Source organism: Ranitomeya variabilis, chromosome 1 (assembly GCF_051348905.1).
Source record: "Ranitomeya variabilis isolate aRanVar5 chromosome 1, aRanVar5.hap1, whole genome shotgun sequence".
NCBI lineage: Eukaryota > Metazoa > Chordata > Amphibia > Anura > Dendrobatidae > Ranitomeya > Ranitomeya variabilis.
This window is the reverse complement of record NC_135232.1, coordinates 253,443,548-253,467,633: the sequence shown is the minus strand read 5'-3', so window position 1 is coordinate 253,467,633 and position 24,086 is coordinate 253,443,548. Positions and strand designations below refer to the sequence as shown.

At 49.6% G+C, this 24,086-nt stretch overlaps 1 protein-coding gene across 1 annotated transcript in view; it reads right to left on the bottom strand.

Moving 5' to 3' along the window:
- LOC143794136 (uncharacterized) overlaps positions 1-24,086 on the bottom strand; it is a 60,505-nt gene that overhangs the window by 17,451 nt on the left and 18,968 nt on the right. The window contains exons 2-5 of the mRNA XM_077280945.1: positions 22,231-22,936; positions 21,082-22,164; positions 13,751-14,242; positions 12,602-13,684 (exon numbers count right to left, since the gene is read on the bottom strand). Of these exons, the coding sequence (XP_077137060.1) occupies positions 12,602-13,684; positions 13,751-14,242; positions 21,082-22,164; positions 22,231-22,936 (3,364 nt within the window). The remainder of the gene's footprint in view (positions 1-12,601; positions 13,685-13,750; positions 14,243-21,081; positions 22,165-22,230; positions 22,937-24,086) is intronic.

The following is a 24,086-nucleotide window of genomic DNA, read 5'->3' as shown; positions in this document are numbered from 1 at the left end:
AGAGATGATTCAGAGAACAGAAGTAGAGACTGCTCCTGTCCTGGGATCTCTGTCTGCCTGGGCAATTTTGCAGGTGGTGAAGAGACAGATGGCTGCTCTCCAGTGCTCTGTGTCTGAGAGGATGTGGCACTAATGGAAGTTGATGCATTAGCTGCCATCCATCCCACAACGGCTTCAATTTGGTCTTGACGCAGCAGCGGTGTACGGCGCTCGGCGACAAAGCTGCGCATGAACGACTGTTCCCTTGTGAAAGTGGGTGCTGATGACTCACCGGTGCCCGCAGCAGGCACAGAATCCCCACGTCCCCTCCCTGCTCCGCGCCCACGCCCACGCCCACGTGCCTTACTCACTGCCTTCTTCATCTTGGTTGACTGATAAAGATAAGCAGAAAAGTACTAACGGCTTTGTGTGCTTATTCCTGAGCAACTCCTCCTAACAGGTATAAGACACACTAATTTTCTAAAGTGTGGACTAGACTTGAATATGAGCTAATGTGGCCTACACAAATGTAAAGTGGTGTAACTGGTGTGTTTGGTGAACTTTATTATTTATTTATTTTTTTGGGGCTGAACTGACAACGGATAGAGCTGCAGTCACACGGAGACCGTGCAGACAGACGTAAACGGCGCTGCAAGGCCCAAAAACCCTCCTCTACTTTATCCTATGTAGTGTTTTTCCACAAATTAGCTGGAGACGGGTGGAAAGACACTAATAGGATTTTTTTAAATTAATTAGCAGCAGACTACACTACTTGAAAACAAAATGAAAATTGATTTGGCGGTATGACGCAGTGAACAACCCTGAGCTGGAGACAACCAAGCTACGGCTGCTCACAGGCTACAGGGCGAGCTGCAGTCACACGGAGACCGTGCAGACAGCCGTAAACGGCGCTGCAAGGCCCAAAAACCCTCCTCTACTTTATCCTATGTAGTGTTTTTCCACAAATTAGCTGGAGACGGGTGGAAAGACACTAATAGGATTTTTTTAAATTAATTAGCAGCAGACTACACTACTTGAAAACAAAATGAAAATTGATTTGGCGGTATGACGCAGTGAACAACCCTGAGCTGGAGACAACCAAGCTACGGCTGCTCACAGACTACAGGGCGAGCTGCAGTCACACGGAGACCGTGCAGACAGCCGTAAACGGCGCTGCAAGGCCCAAAAACCCTCCTCTACTTTATCCTATGTAGTGTTTTTCCACAAATTAGCTGGAGACGGGTGGAAAGACACTAATAGGATTTTTTTAAATTAATTAGCAGCAGACTACACTACTTGAAAACAAAATGAAAATTGATTTGGCGGTATGACGCAGTGAACAACCCTGAGCTGGAGACAACCAAGCTACGGCTGCTCACAGACTACAGGGCGAGCTGCAGTCACACGGAGACCGTGCAGACAGCCGTAAACGGCGCTGCAAGGCCCAAAAACCCTCCTCTACTTTATCCTATGTAGTGTTTTTCCACAAATTAGCTGGAGACGGGTGGAAAGACACTAATAGGAATTTTTGGAAAAAATGTGCAGCAGCCTGCACTACTTCAAAAAAAAAAAAAAAAAGGACAGTATGAGGCAATGAACCACCCTCCCTGAACTGAATACAACCAGCTATGGATGGCCTATGTGGCTGCACTCAGACTAGAGAGTGGGCTGCACTCACACACACACACAGAGAGACCTTGCAGATCGCTGTGAAAACAGCGCTACAAGGCAAAAGGAAGGTGATTAGTAGGTGAACACAGCGGTTGCTAAATTAGCCTTTGGAAAGCACAAAGAAGCAAATCGCTATCTCTAAACTGTCCCTCAGTCAGCAAACAGCGTCCTGTCACTAACTGAATTCACAGCAGAGTGATCGCAAAATGGCGCCAGCGACTTTTAAACTGCATCATGACATCATTTAAGCAGCCAATCACAGCCTTGCCAGTAGTTTCATGCCCTCCATGCTAAACAGGATGTGCCCACACTTGGAATCTTTCTCATTGGCTGAATTTCTGAATTTTGAATCATGGAACTTCCGATTCCGGTATCCGATACGCGCCAAGTATCGGAATCCCGGTATCGGAATTCCGATACCGCAAGTATCGGCCGATACCCGATACTTGCGGTATCGGAATGCTCAACACTACTCGGCATGCAAAACAGTTACATTTTCTTTTTAAGGCATCATTACCACATTACTGTTCTGTAACAGTATCGCTTTCAAGTACAATTTTTCACATCCCCTTTAAGAGGGGACCAGGTCTCTCTGAGGTAGCTCGTCTTCTCAGCCTACCAGTCTCATGCAAAGTTCCGGTCCGGTATCTTCACAAAGTGTCTTTAACTAGGACCAGTAGGAACGGTTTCTTCGCAAAGTGTCTTTTGACTAAAACCAGTAGGGAGCACCTTTAAGAAAGTGCAAACTATTTACAAGGGAAAGTTTGAATCATGCGCAGTTCATGATTTCTGCAGTTCTCTTTAAACTTGTGCAAAAATTTTAGGAAAACTCAGAACAAACACAGGGATCCCGGGTCAACAAAGGGATCCATTAACCCTGGGCGGGTTTAGCAGCAACAGGAACAAAAGAACAAACAGTAACTATTTACATTTTCATGGTATCGAGGTTTATTCTTTTTCTGGGGGCTTGGGTTCCTGAACCCCAGCCACTGTAGCACGGACACCAGCGGCAATCTCCGCAGGGACCACCTGGTCGCCTGCTGTCTGAATTTGAAGCCTAACTCTGTCGGCCAGTTCAGGAGCTGCTACAAAGCGTACAGTAGAAACAGTAACAAGATCTGGCAGCCCTGGATTGACCACAGTTGGGGCCGCAGGTGCCATTCTCTCAGACTCGCATCGCTGAACTTTCCGGGCACGCCATCCTTATGTGTTCCAGTGGCGGGTATATGTCACCTGATCCCCCTCCCGGAGTGGTTCACCTTCTCGATCACAGCAGGGGGTCTCCACATCATAGCCGGCAACGAAGATGCCAGTAGGTAGACCCGATTCCCAAATGGAACCCCACCCCTTCTTTGGGTGGAATGCCGCCACCGTCCCTCGCCTGACAGCATCCGTCCCATCATAGATCATTTTTTTACTCTGCAGTTCCCGTTTTTCAACTTCAGTGCGCTGCCCCCAATGCTGGAGCACGCATTGTTTGTATTGGTCCCAGGTAAGTATCGCAATAGTGAGACCTTCCATTGGAATCCCATCCTGCTCGACCCAGGGAACATCCCATCGGAACATCACCCCTCCTGGGTCCATTTCTATGGGCTCTCCCCACCTGGTTGGCAATGGTGGTAACAACTTCCCCAACGCGCCGGGGGTGAGAACCGCTCGGTCGATTGTAAACGCGGGGTTACTGTTGTGGGGAGGCTCGGTCGGGAGAGCAGAACCGTCCCGGGGAGTAGGGGCGCCGCCCATACCTGCGCCTGATGTGGTTCCATCGGTGTCGCCCCGGTCCGTTAACGAGGACGCTGGAGTCTGCTGCAGCCCGGACCGGGGCTCCTCCAATGGGATGCTCGGACTCGGCTCCGCTGGCTGCGGTTCCTCCTCCTCTAACTCCGAGGTCGGGATTGGTGGACGTAACTCCGCTATCGGGTCCGCAGGCTTCCGGTCCATCTCCGGTGAATAAGGGCAGGCCGGAACTGCTTCTTCCTCGCTCAGGCACTCGCCGTTCATCATTGCCGCCTGATAGTCGCTGGCAGTGCATGCACCTAACTCCGCCATTTCTCTGAGGTCGGGCTTCTCCGTCACCAGCCTCTCGCCGTTGCATATCAAGGGGTGTTTCTCTTCTGCTTTGGGGCAGGTCATTCCTCTGCAGCCAGAAGTGCAGGGGGCGGTAGCCATTTCTCGCGCCACACTGGGAGTCTCCGCCCATAACACGCCCTCCTTCCCCTTGGGTGTAGCAATGGCGGCGCCTTTTGGCGGGAACTTTTGGCGGCTAATGGCGCAGCACAGTCTTTCCAATAAAGTACGGTTTAAGTACAGTAAATCACAGTCTCTAGGCACACATGACCTGATTCTTCAGGCTTAAGTAGATCCTGTTCGTGACGCCAAGTTGGAGCGCCCCCACACCGCCGCAGGGCCGAGGGGTACCCGGAGCCGGGCCTCTAGGTCTCAGTCCTGGGGTTGTCACGGTGGCTAGACCCGGTCCGTGGCCCTGTCTGTCAGTGGGGGACGTCCGGTGCAATAAGTGATGTTGTAGCGGTGCAGTTGTGGGGTGCAGGTCGCGGTAAATAACGAGGACACCAGGTTGCAGTCTCTTTACCTCTTTACTGAAGCTCTCTGGGTCCTCAGTCCGGAATACGGCTCACCAGGCTGCGCAAGTCCGGCCGGTCCAATGGCACTTCCAGAGCTCTCCTTGCAGGTGGAAATCGGTGCCTTCCTTCTAGCGCTATGTGTTGCAGTCCTTCCCTGCTGTGCTTACGGAAAGTACCCCACAACTGTTGTGTCTGTTTCTCGTGTTCCCTCACAACAACTTAATTCGCAATGATCTTCCTCGTCCCTCCAGATACTATGGTAGGAACGCACCCGTATGACGGGGAGCCTCGGAGATCTTCCGGGACTCTATCTGCGCCCCTCTCCTGTTGGTACCCCCCTTTGCCTTCCTGGGTGATGCGTGAGACAGTCCGCCTCAAGCTAACTGCCCTGCCGTAGGTCTGAGGTATGGCTTGAAACTCTTTACCTCCTCGGCGTTCCGGCCACCGGTAGTGCGCCTCAGTAAGGTGCTGCCTCTTTCAGCACAACCCTCACTGGTATCTCCTTTCGCTTGATTTCGTTTCTCACTCAGCACAATCTATCTCGCTTCTTAGTCCTTCCTTGGGCACCGCCGCTATGCTGAGCAGGCACGGTCCCTTTACGTTCTTTCCATGCCAAGCCTCTGCCAGGATCCCACCCCTGGCAGAGACCCTACAGTCTCTCCCTTCACAACACCCTCTGCCACCAGGTGTTGCTCCGTTCAATCCCGTCAGCGTTCTCTCTAACTTCCTGCCTGACCCCCAGTTTACCCACTATGGTGGGGAGTGGCCTAATGAATAGCACCCTTAGCTCCCCCCGGAGGCCCAGCTGTGAAATGTATTAGTGACTGTGATACCTGCTCAGAGAACTCCTTCCGTGCCATCGAACGCAGCATGGCCCCCCTTAGTGGCTGAACCATGCTACTGCAACGACCAGGACTCTGGGGCGCTGCAACAACACCAGGCAGGGGCAGACAGACACCTTTAGTAGGCCGGAACAGCCAATTGCTTTTTTAAAAATGGTAATTTGGAACAGAAGGTTGAAGCTCAGCTTTATTCAGTTGAGGACAACACCAGGCAGGGGCAGACAGACACCATTAGTAGGCCGGAACAGCCAATTTTTTAAAAAAACAGCAGTTAGTAAGAGGCAGAAGGTAGAAGCTCAGCTTTATTCAGTTGAGGACAACACCAGGCAGGGGCAGACAGACACCTTTAGTAGGCCGGAACAGCCAATTGCATTTTTAAAAATGGTAATTTGGAACAGAAGGTAGAAGCTCAGCTTTATTCAGTTGAGGACAACACCAGGCAGGGGCAGACAGACACCTTTAGTAGGCCGGAACAGCCAATTGCTTTTTTAAAAATGGTAATTTGGAACAGAAGGTTGAAGCTCAGCTTTATTCAGTTGAGGACAACACCAGGCAGGGGCAGACAGACACCTTTAGTAGGCCGGAACAGCCAATTGCATTTTTAAAAATGGTAATTTGGAACAGAAGGTTGAAGCTCAGCTTTATTCAGTTGAGGACAACACCAGGCAGGGGCAGACAGACACCTTTAGTAGGCCGGAACAGCCAATTTTTTAAAAAAACAGCAGTTAGTAAGAGGCAGAAGGTAGAAGCTCAGCTTTATTCAGTTGAGGACAACACCAGGCAGGGGCAGACAGACACCTTTAGTAGGCCGGAACAGCCAATTTTTAAAAAAAACAGCAGTTAGTAAGAGGCAGAAGGTAGAAGCTCAGCTTTATTCAGTTGAGGACAACACCAGGCAGGGGCAGACAGACACCTTTAGTAGGCCGGAACAGCCAATTTTTTAAAAAAACAGCAGTTAGTAAGAGGCAGAAGGTAGAAGCTCAGCTTTATTCAGTTGAGGACAACACCAGGCAGGGGCAGACAGACACCTTTAGTAGGCCGGAACAGCCAATTGCATTTTTAAAAATGGTAATTTGGAACAGAAGGTTGAAGCTCAGCTTTATTCAGTTGAGGACAACACCAGGCAGGGGCAGACAGACACCTTTAGTAGGCCGGAACAGCCAATTGCATTTTTAAAAATGGTAATTTGGAACTGAAGGTTGAAGCTCAGCTTTATTCAGTTGAGGACAACACCAGGCAGGGGCAGACAGACACCTTTAGTAGGCCGGAACAGCCAATTTTTTTAAAAAACAGCAGTTAGTAAGAGGCAGAAGGTAGAAGCTCAGCTTTATTCAGTTGAGGACAACACCAGGCAGGGGCAGACAGACACCTTTAGTAGGCCGGAACAGCCAATTTTTTTAAAAACAGCAGTTAATCAGAGCCAGAAGGTAGAAGCTCAGCTTTATTCAGTTGAGGACAACTTGAATTAGGGACTGCAGACAGACTTTGCAGGCTGTCCCCTGTGTGGACCATGCATCCAATACATTAACCCATTTAGCCACAAAGGACACGTAACCTTCCGTGGCCAGGCCTACAGGTCCATGTGTCTGTTGTCAGGTATACCTTTGGACTGACAAATTGACAGAATGCAAGGACAATGCGGTCTTTAACATGCAGGTGGAGGGGTGGGATGGCTTTTCTCGCAAAAGAATTGTCAACTGGGTAGCTCATAGCGTGGTATATCGTAGTTCATCCTGGCTTTATTAATATTAAATTAAATAAAAAAATAGGCTCTAGGCACTTTATTATTGGTTCCAGGGGTACACGGGCAGCAGTGGTCAGGTGAGTGGAGGCCTAGTGGAAGGAGGGACCTTAGACAGGCTTCGAAGGCCTAACATAATAAAATGGGCTGGCGGTAGGCACTTTATTATTGGTTCCAGGGGTACACGGGCAGCAGTGGTCTGGTCAGTGGAGGCCTAGTGGAAGGAGGGACCGCAGACAGGCTTCAAAGGCCTAACATAATAAAATGGGCTGGTTGTAGGCACTTTATTATTGGTTCCAGGGGTACACGGGCAGCAGTGGTCAGGTGAGTGGAGGCCTAGTGGAAGGAGGGACCGCAGACAGGCTTCGAAGGCCTAACACAATAAAATGGGCTGGCTGTAGGCACTTTAAAATTGGTTCCAGGGGTACACGGGCAGCAGTGGTCTGGTCAGTGGAGGCCTAGTGGAAGGAGGGACCGCAGACAGGCTTCGAAGGCCTAACACAATAAAATGGGCTGGCTGTAGGCACTTTAAAATTGGTTCCAGGGGTACACGGGCAGCAGTGGTCTGGTCAGTGGAGGCCTAGTGGAAGGAGGGACCGCAGACAGGCTTCGAAGGCCTAACACAATAAAATGGGCTGGCTGTAGGCACTTTAAAATTGGTTCCAGGGGTACACGGGCAGCAGTGGTCTGGTCAGTGGAGGCCTAGTGGAAGGAGGGACCGCAGACAGGCTTCGAAGGCCTAAAATAACAAACAATAGGCTCATGGCAGTTTTACAGCGGTTACATGGATACACGGGCAGCTTGGTGGTGAGTGGAGGAGTATTTAAAGTAGGGACCGCAGACAGGCTATCAAAGGCCTAAAATAACAAACAATAGGCTCATGGCAGCTTTACAGCGGTTACATGGATACACAGGCAGCTTGGTGGTCAGTGGAGGAGTATTTAAAGTAGGGACCGCAGACAGGCTATCAAAGGCCTAAAATAACAAACAATAGGCTTATGGCAGTTTTACAGCGGTTACATGGATACACGGGCAGGCAGCTTGGTGGTCAGTGGAGGAGTATTTAAAGTAGGGACCGCAGACAGGCTATCAAAGGCCTAAAATAACAAACAATAGGCTCATGGCAGTTTTACAGCGGTTACATGGATACACGGGCAGGCAGCTTGGTGGTCAGTGGAGGAGTATTTATAGTAGGGACCGCAGACAGGCTATCAAAGGCCTAAAATAACAAACAATAGGCTCATGGCAGCTTTACAGCGGTTACATGGATACACAGGCAGCTTGGTGGTGAGTGGAGGAGTATTTAAAGTAGGGACCGCAGACAGGCTATCAAAGGCCTAAAATAACAAACAATAGGCTCATGGCAGCTTTACAGCGGTTACATGGATACACAGGCAGCTTGGTGGTCAGTGGAGGAGTATTTAAAGTAGGGACCGCAGACAGGCTATCAAAGGCCTAAAATAACAAACAATAGGCTCATGGCAGCTTTACAGCGGTTACATGGATACACAGGCAGCTTGGTGGTGAGTGGAGGAGTATTTAAAGTAGGGACCGCAGACAGGCTATCAAAGGCCTAAAATAACAAACAATAGGCTCATGGCAGCTTTACAGCGGTTACATGGATACACAGGCAGCTTGGTGGTCAGTGGAGGAGTATTTAAAGTAGGGACCGCAGACAGGCTATCAAAGGCCTAAAATAACAAACAATAGGCTTATGGCAGTTTTACAGCGGTTACATGGATACACGGGCAGGCAGCTTGGTGGTCAGTGGAGGAGTATTTAAAGTAGGGACCGCAGACAGGCTATCAAAGGCCTAAAATAACAAACAATAGGCTCATGGCAGCTTTACAGCGGTTACATGGATACACAGGCAGCTTGGTGGTCAGTGGAGGAGTATTTAAAGTAGGGACCGCAGACAGGCTATCAAAGGCCTAAAATAACAAACAATAGGCTCATGGCAGCTTTACAGCGGTTACATGGATACACGGGCAGGCAGCTTGGTGGTCAGTGGAGGAGTATTTAAAGTAGGGACCGCAGACAGGCTATCAAAGGCCTAAAATAACAAACAATAGGCTCATGGCAGTTTTACAGCGGTTACATGGATACACGGGCAGGCAGCTTGGTGGTCAGTGGAGGAGTATTTAAAGTAGGGACCGCAGACAGGCTATCAAAGGCCTAAAATAACAAACAATAGGCTCATGGCAGCTTTACAGCGGTTACATGGATACACAGGCAGCTTGGTGGTCAGTGGAGGAGTATTTAAAGTAGGGACCGCAGACAGGCTATCAAAGGCCTAAAATAACAAACAATAGGCTTATGGCAGTTTTACAGCGGTTACATGGATACACTGGCAGGCAGCTTGGTGGTCAGTGGAGGAGTATTTAAAGTAGGGACCGCAGACAGGCTATCAAAGGCCTAAAATAACAAACAATAGGCTCATGGCAGTTTTACAGCGGTTACATGGATACACGGGCAGGCAGCTTGGTGGTCAGTGGAGGAGTATTTAAAGTAGGGACCGCAGACAGGCTATCAAAGGCCTAAAATAACAAACAATAGGCTCATGGCAGCTTTACAGCGGTTACATGGATACACAGGCAGCTTGGTGGTCAGTGGAGGAGTATTTAAAGTAGGGACCGCAGACAGGCTATCAAAGGCCTAAAATAACAAACAATAGGCTCATGGCAGCTTTACAGCGGTTACATGGATACACGGGCAGGCAGCTTGGTGGTCAGTGGAGGAGTATTTAAAGTAGGGACCGCAGACAGGCTATCAAAGGCCTAAAATAACAAACAATAGGCTTATGGCAGTTTTACAGCGGTTACATGGATACACGGGCAGGCAGCTTGGTGGTCAGTGGAGGAGTATTTAAAGTAGGGACCGCAGACAGGCTATCAAAGGCCTAAAATAACAAACAATAGGCTCATGGCAGCTTTACAGCGGTTACATGGATACACGGGCAGGCAGCTTGGTGGTCAGTGGAGGAGTATTTAAAGTAGGGACCGCAGACAGGCTATCAAAGGCCTAAAATAACAAACAATAGGCTTATGGCAGTTTTACAGCGGTTACATGGATACACGGGCAGGCAGCTTGGTGGTCAGTGGAGGAGTATTTAAAGTAGGGACCGCAGACAGGCTATCAAAGGCCTAAAATAACAAACAATAGGCTCATGGCAGTTTTACAGCGGTTACATGGATACACGGGCAGGCAGCTTGGTGGTCAGTGGAGGAGTATTTAAAGTAGGGACCGCAGACAGGCTATCAAAGGCCTAAAATAACAAACAATAGGCTTATGGCAGTTTTACAGCGGTTACATGGATACACGGGCAGGCAGCTTGGTGGTCAGTGGAGGAGTATTTAAAGTAGGGACCGCAGACAGGCTATCAAAGGCCTAAAATAACAAACAATAGGCTCATGGCAGCTTTACAGCGGTTACATGGATACACAGGCAGCTTGGTGGTCAGTGGAGGAGTATTTAAAGTAGGGACCGCAGACAGGCTATCAAAGGCCTAAAATAACAAACAATAGGCTTATGGCAGTTTTACAGCGGTTACATGGATACACGGGCAGGCAGCTTGGTGGTCAGTGGAGGAGTATTTAAAGTAGGGACCGCAGACAGGCTATCAAAGGCCTAAAATAACAAACAATAGGCTCATGGCAGTTTTACAGCGGTTACATGGATACACGGGCAGGCAGCTTGGTGGTCAGTGGAGGAGTATTTAAAGTAGGGACCGCAGACAGGCTATCAAAGGCCTAAAATAACAAACAATAGGCTCATGGCAGCTTTACAGCGGTTACATGGATACACAGTATAGCGAACTAGGAGAGACTAGAGTGGACCCTCTGGACCGTGGGGAGCCCTACCCCTGGGCGAGTGACCTAGGAGATAACGACCCCTATACAGGGACCGCAAGGAGCAAGCCCAGAGGTCACTTACCCACGGTGAGATACCAGTAGGGACGGCTCCAGGAAGAGAGATAAACGAAGGCAGGATACTGAGGAAAAATACGGGAAGCAGCTAGAGAGCCCGGAGGGCTGGGAGGCAGGAATGGAGCTGAGCTGAGGGAAGGAAAACAAAACAAAGACCATAGGAAAACTACAGGAAAAGAAGAACGGGGACTGCAGGTAACAACAAGGAGGAAACGGAGTGAACCAGAGAGAACCGGAAGGTAGCACGGTAAGGCACAGAGTGCAGGTACTTGAGCAGGGAATACGAAGGGCCAAACGTAATAGCAAACGTGCTAAAACAATCAGGCACCAGGAAGCAGGAAGAACTACCTTTTATAGGAGGAGCAGGAACAGGATTGGATGGAAAGAACACCTGCAGAGGAGCGTGCAGACCGGGACGCTGGAGCGATGGAACGAGGACGCTGGAGCGTAGCGGAGGATGTAACAGTACCCCCCTTCTTACACCCCCCTTTACGAAGAGTAGCAAAAAACCTATTGAGAATACGAGGAGCATCAATGTTCTCCAAGGGCTCCCAGGACCTCTCCTCCGGACCAAAACCCTTCCAGTCCACCAGAAAAAACTCTTTTCCCCGAACCTTTTTAACAGCCAAAATGTCCTTAACCTCAAAAATGTTGTCCGTGCTGGCAGGTTGAGAAGAGGAACAAGAGGGAGAATGAAAACGGTTAAAGACGGCTGGTTTGAGAAGAGAGACATGAAACGTATTGGGTATACGGAGCGAAGCAGGCAATTTCAGCTTGTAGGCGACATCGTTGACTCGACGTAGAATCTCAAAAGGACCGATGAACCGTGGACCAAGCTTGTAGGAAGGAATCTTGAGTCTGATGAATTTTGAAGAAAGCCAAACTTTGTCACCAGGAGAAAAAGGAGGAGAATCTAAACGCCTCTTGTCTGCTTGTCTCTTCATTCTAGAAGAAGCTAGATTTAAGGTCCCTTTGACCTCGCTCCAGATGGAAGAAAAGTTGAGAGCCGTAGAGTCAGCAGCTGGAACACCAGAGGCAGGAGAAACCGGTAGGGGAACACTTGGATGCCGTCCAAAAACAACAAAAAATGGAGACTTTGCGGAGGATTCGCTGGAATGGTTGTTATAGGCAAACTCCGCCCAAGGAAGTAGTTCGACCCAGTCATTATGGTGAGCATTAGAAAAATGCCGAAGATAAGCAGCCAAGGTTTGGTTGGTACGTTCTGCTTGACCGTTAGTTTGAGGGTGATACGAGGAAGAGAAGTCCAGATTCACCTTTAAAAGTTTGCACAAAGCTCTCCAAAAGCGGGAAGTAAATTGAACCCCTCTGTCTGACACGATGTGCTGAGGAAGACCATGGAATTTGAAGATGTTAAGAATAAAAATGTTAGCCAACTCAGGAGCTGAAGGTAAACCGGATAATGGAATGAAGTGAGCCATCTTAGAGAATCTGTCCACAACGACGAGGATGACCGTGCAGGCGGAAGAGCAAGGTAGATCGGTGATGAAGTCCATTGCGATGTGTTGCCAAGGTGCGGATGGAACAGGAAGAGGAAGGAGATTTCCATGCGGTAGTCGCCTGGGTACCTTGTTTCTGGCACAAGAAGGACAAGAGGCTACGAAGTCCTTTACGTCTTGACGTAAAGTAGGCCACCAATAGTAACGCGAAATGAGAAGAAAAGTCTTTCTAGTACCGGCATGACCAGCCAATTTGGAAGAATGGCCCCAAGATAAGACCCTCTTAGTGTCTTCATCCAAGACAAGAGTTTTGCCCGGAGGAGGTTGGAACATCCGTAAAGGGGCTACGGTGACCATCTTAGTAGGGTCAATGATGTAAGCTGGCTCCTCTACGATATCTGACGATTGGAAGGACCTGGACAGGGCGTCAGCTCTTATGTTTTTGTTGCCGGGCCGAAAACGAAGTTCGAACTCAAAGCGAGCAAAGAACAAGGACCATCTAGCTTGACGTGGATTCAATCTTTGCGCAGTCTGTAGGTAAGTAAGATTCTTGTGATCGGAGAAGATTACAAACGGGTGCACCGAGCCCTCCAGTAGATATCTCCACTCGCCTAGAGCCAATTTGATGGCCAGCAATTCTCGATCTCCAATTGTGTAATTTCGTTCAGAGGGTGAAAAGGCTTTTGAGAAGAAGCCGCACGGTGCCGTTAGACCCTCAGGAGTCTTTTGTGAGAGCACAGCTCCAGCTCCGGTAGAGGAGGCGTCAACTTCCAGAATAAAAGGCTTGTTCACCTCCGGGTGATGCAAGACTGGGGCAGAAGAAAAAGATCTCTTGAGAAGGACAAAGGACTTCTCGGCCTCAGGAGACCAATCCTTGGAGCAGGAACCTTTGCGAGTGAGAGAAGAGAGAGGACGAATCATGGAGGAGAAATGTGGGATGAATTGCCTGTAGTAATTAGCGAATCCGATGAAGCGTTGAATGGCTTTCACTCCGCAGGGCCGTGGCCAGTTAATAATGGCATTCACCTTCTCAGGGTCCATCTTAAGGCCGGAGTCAGAGACAATGTAACCAAGGAAAGGTAGTGAGGTTTGCTCAAACAAGCACTTCTCTATCTTGGCATACAAGTGGTTTTCTCTTAGGCGTTGCAAGACCTCGCGGACACTCCTGCGATGTGACGGAAGATCAGAAGAAAAAATAAGGATATCATCCAAATAAACCAAAACACAAGAGTACAGAAGATCCCGGAACACATCGTTAACGAACTCTTGGAAAACCGCAGGAGCGTTGCAGAGACCGAAAGGCATGACTAAATACTCGTAGTGTCCATCCCGGGTGTTAAAAGCTGTTTTCCACTCATCACCAGAGCGGATCCGGACCAAATTGTAAGCGCCTCGTAAATCCAACTTAGTAAAAATACGAGCGCCACGGAGGCGATCGAAGAGCTCTGGTATAAGGGGCAGAGGATACCGATTCTTAATCGTGATGCTGTTCAAACCCCGATAGTCTATACAAGGTCTTAAGGAACCGTCCTTCTTCTTCACAAAGAAGAACCCTGCTCCAGCAGGGGAGGAGGATTTCCGGATGAATCCTTTAGCTAGGTTCTCTTGTATGTACTCAGACATAGATTTGGTCTCAGCTGCAGAAAGCGGGTAAATCCTTCCCCTAGGTGGAGAACGGCCGGGAAGAAGCTCCACAGGACAATCGTAAGAACGATGGGGAGGAAGATTCTCAGCCTCTCGCTTGTTGAAGACGTCAGCGTAAGACCAGTAAGGAGAAGGTAACCCGTCAGGAACTTCAGCAGGCTGGGTACGAGAAACCGGACATACAGACCGAAGGCAACGATCATGGCACGAAGGACCCCACCGAAGTACATCTCCAGTGCGCCAATTCAGTGTGGGCTCATGTAGTCGAAGCCAAGGGAGACCCAGCAGGAAGGCGTAGGAAAGGTTAGGCAGAACATAAAAAGCGATCTTCTCGCGATGAAGGGCCCCAATTTGTATCTCCACCTCTTCAGTGATGAGGGAAATTGCATCTTGTAAAGGTCTTCCATCCACAGAGGCGATTAGACGGGGGGTGTCCAAAGAGATTACTGGTACGCGAAGCCTCCGAACCGCCTCAAGACTGATAAAATTGCCTGCCGCTCCAGAATCCACATACGCCACCTCGGAAGATTGATGCTGGTTAGAGAAAAAAAGAATGGAAAGAGTCAAAGGTTGAGAGGAAACGCGGGCACCTAGGGAGGCCTCTCTTACCTGTCCTAGGCGGAAGAGTTTTCCGGTCTGTCAGGGCAACTGCGGAGTAAATGGGTTGCACTACCACAATAGAAGCAGAGGCCCTGGGTGCGTCTCTCTTTGCGGCGTTGTTCCGCCATTTTAACTCGATCCACTTGCATAGGTTCAGAGGTTGGAACAGTAGAGGGAACAGAAACGGGAGCACGAGAAATACTAGACTGACGGAAGGTAGCGGAGACAGGCATAGATCTCCTCTCTCTAGCAGACTCCCGCGAACGCTCCTGGAAGCGGAGGTCGATCCGAGTGGCGAGAGAGATAAGGTCCTCCAGGGTAGTTGGAGTGTCACGACCGGCGAGCTCGTCTTTAATACGGCTGGACAGGCCTCGCCAGAAAGCACCCACAAGAGCCTCATTGTTCCACCCTAACTCCGAGGCCAAAGTACGAAAGCGGATGGCATATTGTCCAACGGAAGAAGAACCCTGACGCAGATTAAAGAGAGACTCGGTCGTAGAGGCTAAACGTCCGGGCTCATCGAAAACTTTCCGAAACGTCTCAAGAAAGTCCTCCAGGTGGCTGACAACGGGATCGTCACGCTCCCATAAGGGGTTCACCCAAGCTAATGCCTCCCCCTCAAGATGAGACACTATGAACGCCACTCTCGCCCGATCTGATGGATACTGAAGTGGGAGAAGCTCAAAGTGGAGGCGGCATTGATTTAAAAAACCCCTGCAAAGTTTTGGATCGCCAGAGTACCTGGGAGGTTTACCCAAACGAGGGGGAGGGTGAGCGGTAGACGGAGGACTGGAGTCAAGGGAAGAGGCTTGTGTGACCACAGCTGGGGCAGACTGGAGATTAAACAAACGGTCATCAATAGAGGCCATATAACTCAGCATGCGGGATTGGGTATCGCGTTGCTGGGCAAGCTCTTGTTGGAGACTAGCTAACTGGGCAGCGTTAACTGGGTCTGAAGTCTGTATCGAGGTAAGGCGGGACTCCATAGACTTCATAAAAGCCATTATGCACCGTTGGTTTTCACGCAAATGGGCTAGCTCTTTCTGGGCCGAGAAAGGGGTACCCGCGGGGTCCATGGCCTGATTGTACTATAGCGAACTAGGAGAGACTAGAGTGGACCCTCTGGACCGTGGGGAGCCCTACCCCTGGGCGAGCGACCTAGGAGATAACGACCCCTATACAGGGACCGCAAGGAGCAAGCCCAGAGGTCACTTACCCACGGTGAGATACCAGTAGGGACGGCTCCAGGAAGAGAGATAAACGAAGGCAGGATACTGAGGAAAAATACGGGAAGCAGCTAGAGAGCCCGGAGGGCTGGGAGGCAGGAATGGAGCTGAGCTGAGGGAAGGAAAACAAAACAAAGACCATAGGAAAACTACAGGAAAAGAAGAACGGGGACTGCAGGTAACAACAAGGAGGAAACGGAGTGAACCAGAGAGAACCGGAAGGTAGCACGGTAAGGCACAGAGTGCAGGTACTTGAGCAGGGAATACGAAGGGCCAAACGTAATAGCAAACGTGCTAAAACAATCAGGCACCAGGAAGCAGGAAGAACTACCTTTTATAGGAGGAGCAGGAACAGGATTGGATGGAAAGAACATGTGACTTCAGGAGGAGGTAACAGAGACGCTGGGCCTGCGAGCTACAGGGAAGCTAGAGCGCCTGCGCAGAGAAAGAACACCTGCAGAGGAGCGTGCAGACCGGGACGCTGGAGCGATGGAACGAGGACGCTGGAGCGTAGCAGAGGATGTAACACACAGGCAGCTTGGTGGTGAGTGGAGGAGTATTTAAAGTAGGGACCGCAGACAGGCTATCAAAGGCCTAAAATAACAAACAATAGGCTCATGGCAGCTTTACAGCGGTTACATGGATACACAGGCAGCTTGGTGGTCAGTGGAGGAGTATTTAAAGTAGGGACCGCAGACAGGCTATCAAAGGCCTAAAATAACAAACAATAGGCTCCTGGCAGCTTTACAGCGGTTACATGGATACACAGGCAGGCAGCTTGGTGGTCAGTGGAGGAGTATTTAAAGTAGGGACCGCAGACAGGCTATCAAAGGCCTAAAATAACAAACAATAGGCTCATGGCAGCTTTACAGCGGTTACATGGATACACAGGCAGCTTGGTGGTCAGTGGAGGAGTATTTAAAGTAGGGACCGCAGACAGGCTATCAAAGGCCTAAAATAACAAACAATAGGCTCATGGCAGCTTTACAGCGGTTACATGGATACACGGGCAGGCAGCTTGGTGGTCAGTGGAGGAGTATTTAAAGTAGGGACCGCAGACAGGCTATCAAAGGCCTAAAATAACAAACAATAGGCTTATGGCAGTTTTACAGCGGTTACATGGATACACGGGCAGGCAGCTTGGTGGTCAGTGGAGGAGTATTTAAAGTAGGGACCGCAGACAGGCTATCAAAGGCCTAAAATAACAAACAATAGGCTCATGGCAGTTTTACAGCGGTTACATGGATACACGGGCAGGCAGCTTGGTGGTCAGTGGAGGAGTATTTAAAGTAGGGACCGCAGACAGGCTATCAAAGGCCTAAAATAACAAACAATAGGCTCATGGCAGCTTTACAGCGGTTACATGGATACACAGGCAGCTTGGTGGTCAGTGGAGGAGTATTTAAAGTAGGGACCGCAGACAGGCTATCAAAGGCCTAAAATAACAAACAATAGGCTCATGGCAGCTTTACAGCGGTTACATGGATACACGGGCAGGCAGCTTGGTGGTCAGTGGAGGAGTATTTAAAGTAGGGACCGCAGACAGGCTATCAAAGGCCTAAAATAACAAACAATAGGCTCATGGCAGTTTTACAGCGGTTACATGGATACACGGGCAGGCAGCTTGGTGGTCAGTGGAGGAGTATTTAAAGTAGGGACCGCAGACAGGCTATCAAAGGCCTAAAATAACAAACAATAGGCTCATGGCAGCTTTACAGCGGTTACATGGATACACAGGCAGCTTGGTGGTCAGTGGAGGAGTATTTAAAGTAGGGACCGCAGACAGGCTATCAAAGGCCTAAAATAACAAACAATAGGCTCATTGCAGCTTTACAGCGGTTACATGGATACACGGGCAGGCAGCTTGGTGGTCAGTGGAGGAGTATTTAAAGTAGGGACCGCAGACAGGCTTTCAAAGGCCTAAAATAACAAACAATAGGCTTATGGCAGTTTTACAGCGGTTACATGGATACACGGGCAGGCAGCTTGGTGGTCAGTGGAGGAGTATTTAAAGTAGGGACCGCAGACAGGCTATCAAAGGCCTAAAATAACAAACAATAGGCTCATGGCAGTTTTACAGCGGTTACATGGATACACGGGCAGGCAGCTTGGTGGTCAGTGGAGGAGTATTTAAAGTAGGGACCGCAGACAGGCTATCAAAGGCCTAAAATAACAAACAATAGGCTCATGGCAGCTTTACAGCGGTTACATGGATACACAGGCAGCTTGGTGGTCAGTGGAGGAGTATTTAAAGTAGGGACCGCAGACAGGCTATCAAAGGCCTAAAATAACAAACAATAGGCTCATGGCAGCTTTACAGCGGTTACATGGATACACGGGCAGGCAGCTTGGTGGTCAGTGGAGGAGTATTTAAAGTAGGGACCGCAGACAGGCTATCAAAGGCCTAAAATAACAAACAATAGGCTTATGGCAGTTTTACAGCGGTTGCATGGATACACGGGCAGGCAGCTTGGTGGTCAGTGGAGGAGTATTTAAAGTAGGGACCGCAGACAGGCTATCAAAGGCCTAAAATAACAAACAATAGGCTCATGGCAGCTTTACAGCGGTTACATGGATACACGGGCAGGCAGCTTGGTGGTCAGTGGAGGAGTATTTAAAGTAGGGACCGCAGACAGGCTATCAAAGGCCTAAAATAACAAACAATAGGCTTATGGCAGTTTTACAGCGGTTACATGGATACACGGGCAGGCAGCTTGGTGGTCAGTGGAGGAGTATTTAAAGTAGGGACCGCAGACAGGCTATCAAAGGCCTAAAATAACAAACAATAGGCTCATGGCAGTTTTACAGCGGTTACATGGATACACGGGCAGGCAGCTTGGTGGTCAGTGGAGGAGTATTTAAAGTAGGGACCGCAGACAGGCTATCAAAGGCCTAAAATAACAAACAATAGGCTCATGGCAGTTTTACAGCGGTTACATGGATACACGGGCAGGCAGCTTGGTGGTCAGTGGAGGAGTATTTAAAGTAGGGACCGCAGACAGGCTATCAAAGGCCTAAAATAACAAACAATAGGCTCATGGCAGCTTTACAGCGGTTACATGGATACACAGGCAGCTTGGTGGTCAGTGGAGGAGTATTTAAAGTAGGGACCGCAGACAGGCTATCAAAGGCCTAAAATAACAAACAATAGGCTTATGGCAGTTTTACAGCGGTTACATGGATACACGGGCAGGCAGCTTGGTGGTCAGTGGAGGAGTATTTAAAGTAGGGACCGCAGACAGGCTATCAAAGGCCTAAAATAACAAACAATAGGCTCATGGCAGTTTTACAGCGGTTACATGGATACACGGGCAGGCAGCTTGGTGGTCAGTGGAGGAGTATTTAAAGTAGGGACCGCAGACAGGCTATCAAAGGCCTAAAATAACAAACAATAGGCTCATGGCAGCTTTACAGCGGTTACATGGATACACAGTATAGCGAACTAGGAGAGACTAGAGTGGACCCTCTGGACCGTGGGGAGCCCTACCCCTGGGCGAGCGACCTAGGAGATAACGACCCCTATACAGGGACCGCAAGGAGCAAGCCCAGAGGTCACTTACCCACGGTGAGATACCAGTAGGGACGGCTCCAGGAAGAGAGATAAACGAAGGCAGGATACTGAGGAAAAATACGGGAAGCAGCTAGAGAGCCCGGAGGGCTGGGAGGCAGGAATGGAGCTGAGCTGAGGGAAGGAAAACAAAACAAAGACCATAGGAAAACTACAGGAAAAGAAGAACGGGGACTGCAGGTAACAACAAGGAGGAAACGGAGTGAACCAGAGAGAACCGGAAGGTAGCACGGTAAGGCACAGAGTGCAGGTACTTGAGCAGGGAATACGAAGGGCCAAACGTAATAGCAAACGTGCTAAAACAATCAGGCACCAGGAAGCAGGAAGAACTACCTTTTATAGGAGGAGCAGGAACAGGATTGGATGGAAAGAACACCTGCAGAGGAGCGTGCAGACCGGGACGCTGGAGCGATGGAACGAGGACGCTGGAGCGTAGCGGAGGATGTAACAGTACCCCCCTTCTTACACCCCCCTTTACGAAGAGTAGCAAAAAACCTATTGAGAATACGAGGAGCATCAATGTTCTCCAAGGGCTCCCAGGACCTCTCCTCCGGACCAAAACCCTTCCAGTCCACCAGAAAAAACTCTTTTCCCCGAACCTTTTTAACAGCCAAAATGTCCTTAACCTCAAAAATGTTGTCCGTGCTGGCAGGTTGAGAAGAGGAACAAGAGGGAGAATGAAAACGGTTAAAGACGGCTGGTTTGAGAAGAGAGACATGAAACGTATTGGGTATACGGAGCGAAGCAGGCAATTTCAGCTTGTAGGCGACATCGTTGACTCGACGTAGAATCTCAAAAGGACCGATGAACCGTGGACCAAGCTTGTAGGAAGGAATCTTGAGTCTGATGAATTTTGAAGAAAGCCAAACTTTGTCACCAGGAGAAAAAGGAGGAGAATCTAAACGCCTCTTGTCTGCTTGTCTCTTCATTCTAGAAGAAGCTAGATTTAAGGTCCCTTTGACCTCGCTCCAGATGGAAGAAAAGTTGAGAGCCGTAGAGTCAGCAGCTGGAACACCAGAGGCAGGAGAAACCGGTAGGGGAACACTTGGATGCCGTCCAAAAACAACAAAAAATGGAGACTTTGCGGAGGATTCGCTGGAATGGTTGTTATAGGCAAACTCCGCCCAAGGAAGTAGTTCGACCCAGTCATTATGGTGAGCATTAGAAAAATGCCGAAGATAAGCAGCCAAGGTTTGGTTGGTACGTTCTGCTTGACCGTTAGTTTGAGGGTGATACGAGGAAGAGAAGTCCAGATTCACCTTTAAAAGTTTGCACAAAGCTCTCCAAAAGCGGGAAGTAAATTGAACCCCTCTGTCTGACACGATGTGCTGAGGAAGACCATGGAATTTGAAGATGTTAAGAATAAAAATGTTAGCCAACTCAGGAGCTGAAGGTAAACCGGATAATGGAATGAAGTGAGCCATCTTAGAGAATCTGTCCACAACGACGAGGATGACCGTGCAGGCGGAAGAGCAAGGTAGATCGGTGATGAAGTCCATTGCGATGTGTTGCCAAGGTGCGGATGGAACAGGAAGAGGAAGGAGATTTCCATGCGGTAGTCGCCTGGGTACCTTGTTTCTGGCACAAGAAGGACAAGAGGCTACGAAGTCCTTTACGTCTTGACGTAAAGTAGGCCACCAATAGTAACGCGAAATGAGAAGAAAAGTCTTTCTAGTACCGGCATGACCAGCCAATTTGGAAGAATGGCCCCAAGATAAGACCCTCTTAGTGTCTTCATCCAAGACAAGAGTTTTGCCCGGAGGAGGTTGGAACATCCGTAAAGGGGCTACGGTGACCATCTTAGTAGGGTCAATGATGTAAGCTGGCTCCTCTACGATATCTGACGATTGGAAGGACCTGGACAGGGCGTCAGCTCTTATGTTTTTGTTGCCGGGCCGAAAACGAAGTTCGAACTCAAAGCGAGCAAAGAACAAGGACCATCTAGCTTGACGTGGATTCAATCTTTGCGCAGTCTGTAGGTAAGTAAGATTCTTGTGATCGGAGAAGATTACAAACGGGTGCACCGAGCCCTCCAGTAGATATCTCCACTCGCCTAGAGCCAATTTGATGGCCAGCAATTCTCGATCTCCAATTGTGTAATTTCGTTCAGAGGGTGAAAAGGCTTTTGAGAAGAAGCCGCACGGTGCCGTTAGACCCTCAGGAGTCTTTTGTGAGAGCACAGCTCCAGCTCCGGTAGAGGAGGCGTCAACTTCCAGAATAAAAGGCTTGTTCACCTCCGGGTGATGCAAGACTGGGGCAGAAGAAAAAGATCTCTTGAGAAGGACAAAGGACTTCTCGGCCTCAGGAGACCAATCCTTGGAGCAGGAACCTTTGCGAGTGAGAGAAGAGAGAGGACGAATCATGGAGGAGAAATGTGGGATGAATTGCCTGTAGTAATTAGCGAATCCGATGAAGCGTTGAATGGCTTTCACTCCGCAGGGCCGTGGCCAGTTAATAATGGCATTCACCTTCTCAGGGTCCATCTTAAGGCCGGAGTCAGAGACAATGTAACCAAGGAAAGGTAGTGAGGTTTGCTCAAACAAGCACTTCTCTATCTTGGCATACAAGTGGTTTTCTCTTAGGCGTTGCAAGACCTCGCGGACACTCCTGCGATGTGACGGAAGATCAGAAGAAAAAATAAGGATATCATCCAAATAAACCAAAACACAAGAGTACAGAAGATCCCGGAACACATCGTTAACGAACTCTTGGAAAACCGCAGGAGCGTTGCAGAGACCGAAAGGCATGACTAAATACTCGTAGTGTCCATCCCGGGTGTTAAAAGCTGTTTTCCACTCATCACCAGAGCGGATCCGGACCAAATTGTAAGCGCCTCGTAAATCCAACTTAGTAAAAATACGAGCGCCACGGAGGCGATCGAAGAGCTCCGGTATAAGGGGCAGAGGATACCGATTCTTAATCGTGATGCTGTTCAAACCCCGATAGTCTATACAAGGTCTTAAGGAACCGTCCTTCTTCTTCACAAAGAAGAACCCTGCTCCAGCAGGGGAGGAGGATTTCCGGATGAATCCTTTAGCTAGGTTCTCTTGTATGTACTCAGACATAGATTTGGTCTCAGCTGCAGAAAGCGGGTAAATCCTTCCCCTAGGTGGAGAACGGCCGGGAAGAAGCTCCACAGGACAATCGTAAGAACGATGGGGAGGAAGATTCTCAGCCTCTCGCTTGTTGAAGACGTCAGCGTAAGACCAGTAAGGAGAAGGTAACCCGTCAGGAACTTCAGCAGGCTGGGTACGAGAAACCGGACATACAGACCGAAGGCAACGATCATGGCACGAAGGACCCCACCGAAGTACATCTCCAGTGCGCCAATTCAGTGTGGGCTCATGTAGTCGAAGCCAAGGGAGACCCAGCAGGAAGGCGTAGGAAAGGTTAGGCAGAACATAAAAAGCGATCTTCTCGCGATGAAGGGCCCCAATTTGTATCTCCACCTCTTCAGTGACGAGGGAAATTGCATCTTGTAAAGGTCTTCCATCCACAGAGGCGATTAGACGGGGGGTGTCCAAAGAGATTACTGGTACGCGAAGCCTCCGAACCGCCTCAAGACTGATAAAATTGCCTGCCGCTCCAGAATCCACATACGCCACCTCGGAAGATTGATGCTGGTTAGAGAAAAAAAGAATGGAAAGAGTCAAAGGTTGAGAGGAAACGCGGGCACCTAGGGAGGCCTCTCTTACCTGTCCTAGGCGGAAGAGTTTTCCGGTCTGTCAGGGCAACTGCGGAGTAAATGGGTTGCACTACCACAATAGAAGCAGAGGCCCTGGGTGCGTCTCTCTTTGCGGCGTTGTTCCGCCATTTTAACTCGATCCACTTGCATAGGTTCAGAGGTTGGAACAGTAGAGGGAACAGAAACGGGAGCACGAGAAATACTAGACTGACGGAAGGTAGCGGAGACAGGCATAGATCTCCTCTCTCTAGCAGACTCCCGCGAACGCTCCTGGAAGCGGAGGTCGATCCGAGTGGCGAGAGAGATAAGGTCCTCCAGGGTAGTTGGAGTGTCACGACCGGCGAGCTCGTCTTTAATACGGCTGGACAGGCCTCGCCAGAAAGCACCCACAAGAGCCTCATTGTTCCACCCTAACTCCGAGGCCAAAGTACGAAAGCGGATGGCATATTGTCCAACGGAAGAAGAACCCTGACGCAGATTAAAGAGAGACTCGGTCGTAGAGGCTAAACGTCCGGGCTCATCGAAAACTTTCCGAAACGTCTCAAGAAAGTCCTCCAGGTGGCTGACAACGGGATCGTCACGCTCCCATAAGGGGTTCACCCAAGCTAATGCCTCCCCCTCAAGATGAGACACTATGAACGCCACTCTCGCCCGATCTGATGGATACTGAAGTGGGAGAAGCTCAAAGTGGAGGCGGCATTGATTTAAAAAACCCCTGCAAAGTTTTGGATCGCCAGAGTACCTGGGAGGTTTACCCAAACGAGGGGGAGGGTGAGCGGTAGACGGAGGACTGGAGTCAAGGGAAGAGGCTTGTGTGACCACAGCTGGGGCAGACTGGAGATTAAACAAACGGTCATCAATAGAGGCCATATAACTCAGCATGCGGGATTGGGTATCGCGTTGCTGGGCAAGCTCTTGTTGGAGACTAGCTAACTGGGCAGCGTTAACTGGGTCTGAAGTCTGTATCGAGGTAAGGCGGGACTCCATAGACTTCATAAAAGCCATTATGCACCGTTGGTTTTCACGCAAATGGGCTAGCTCTTTCTGGGCCGAGAAAGGGGTACCCGCGGGGTCCATGGCCTGATTGTACTATAGCGAACTAGGAGAGACTAGAGTGGACCCTCTGGACCGTGGGGAGCCCTACCCCTGGGCGAGCGACCTAGGA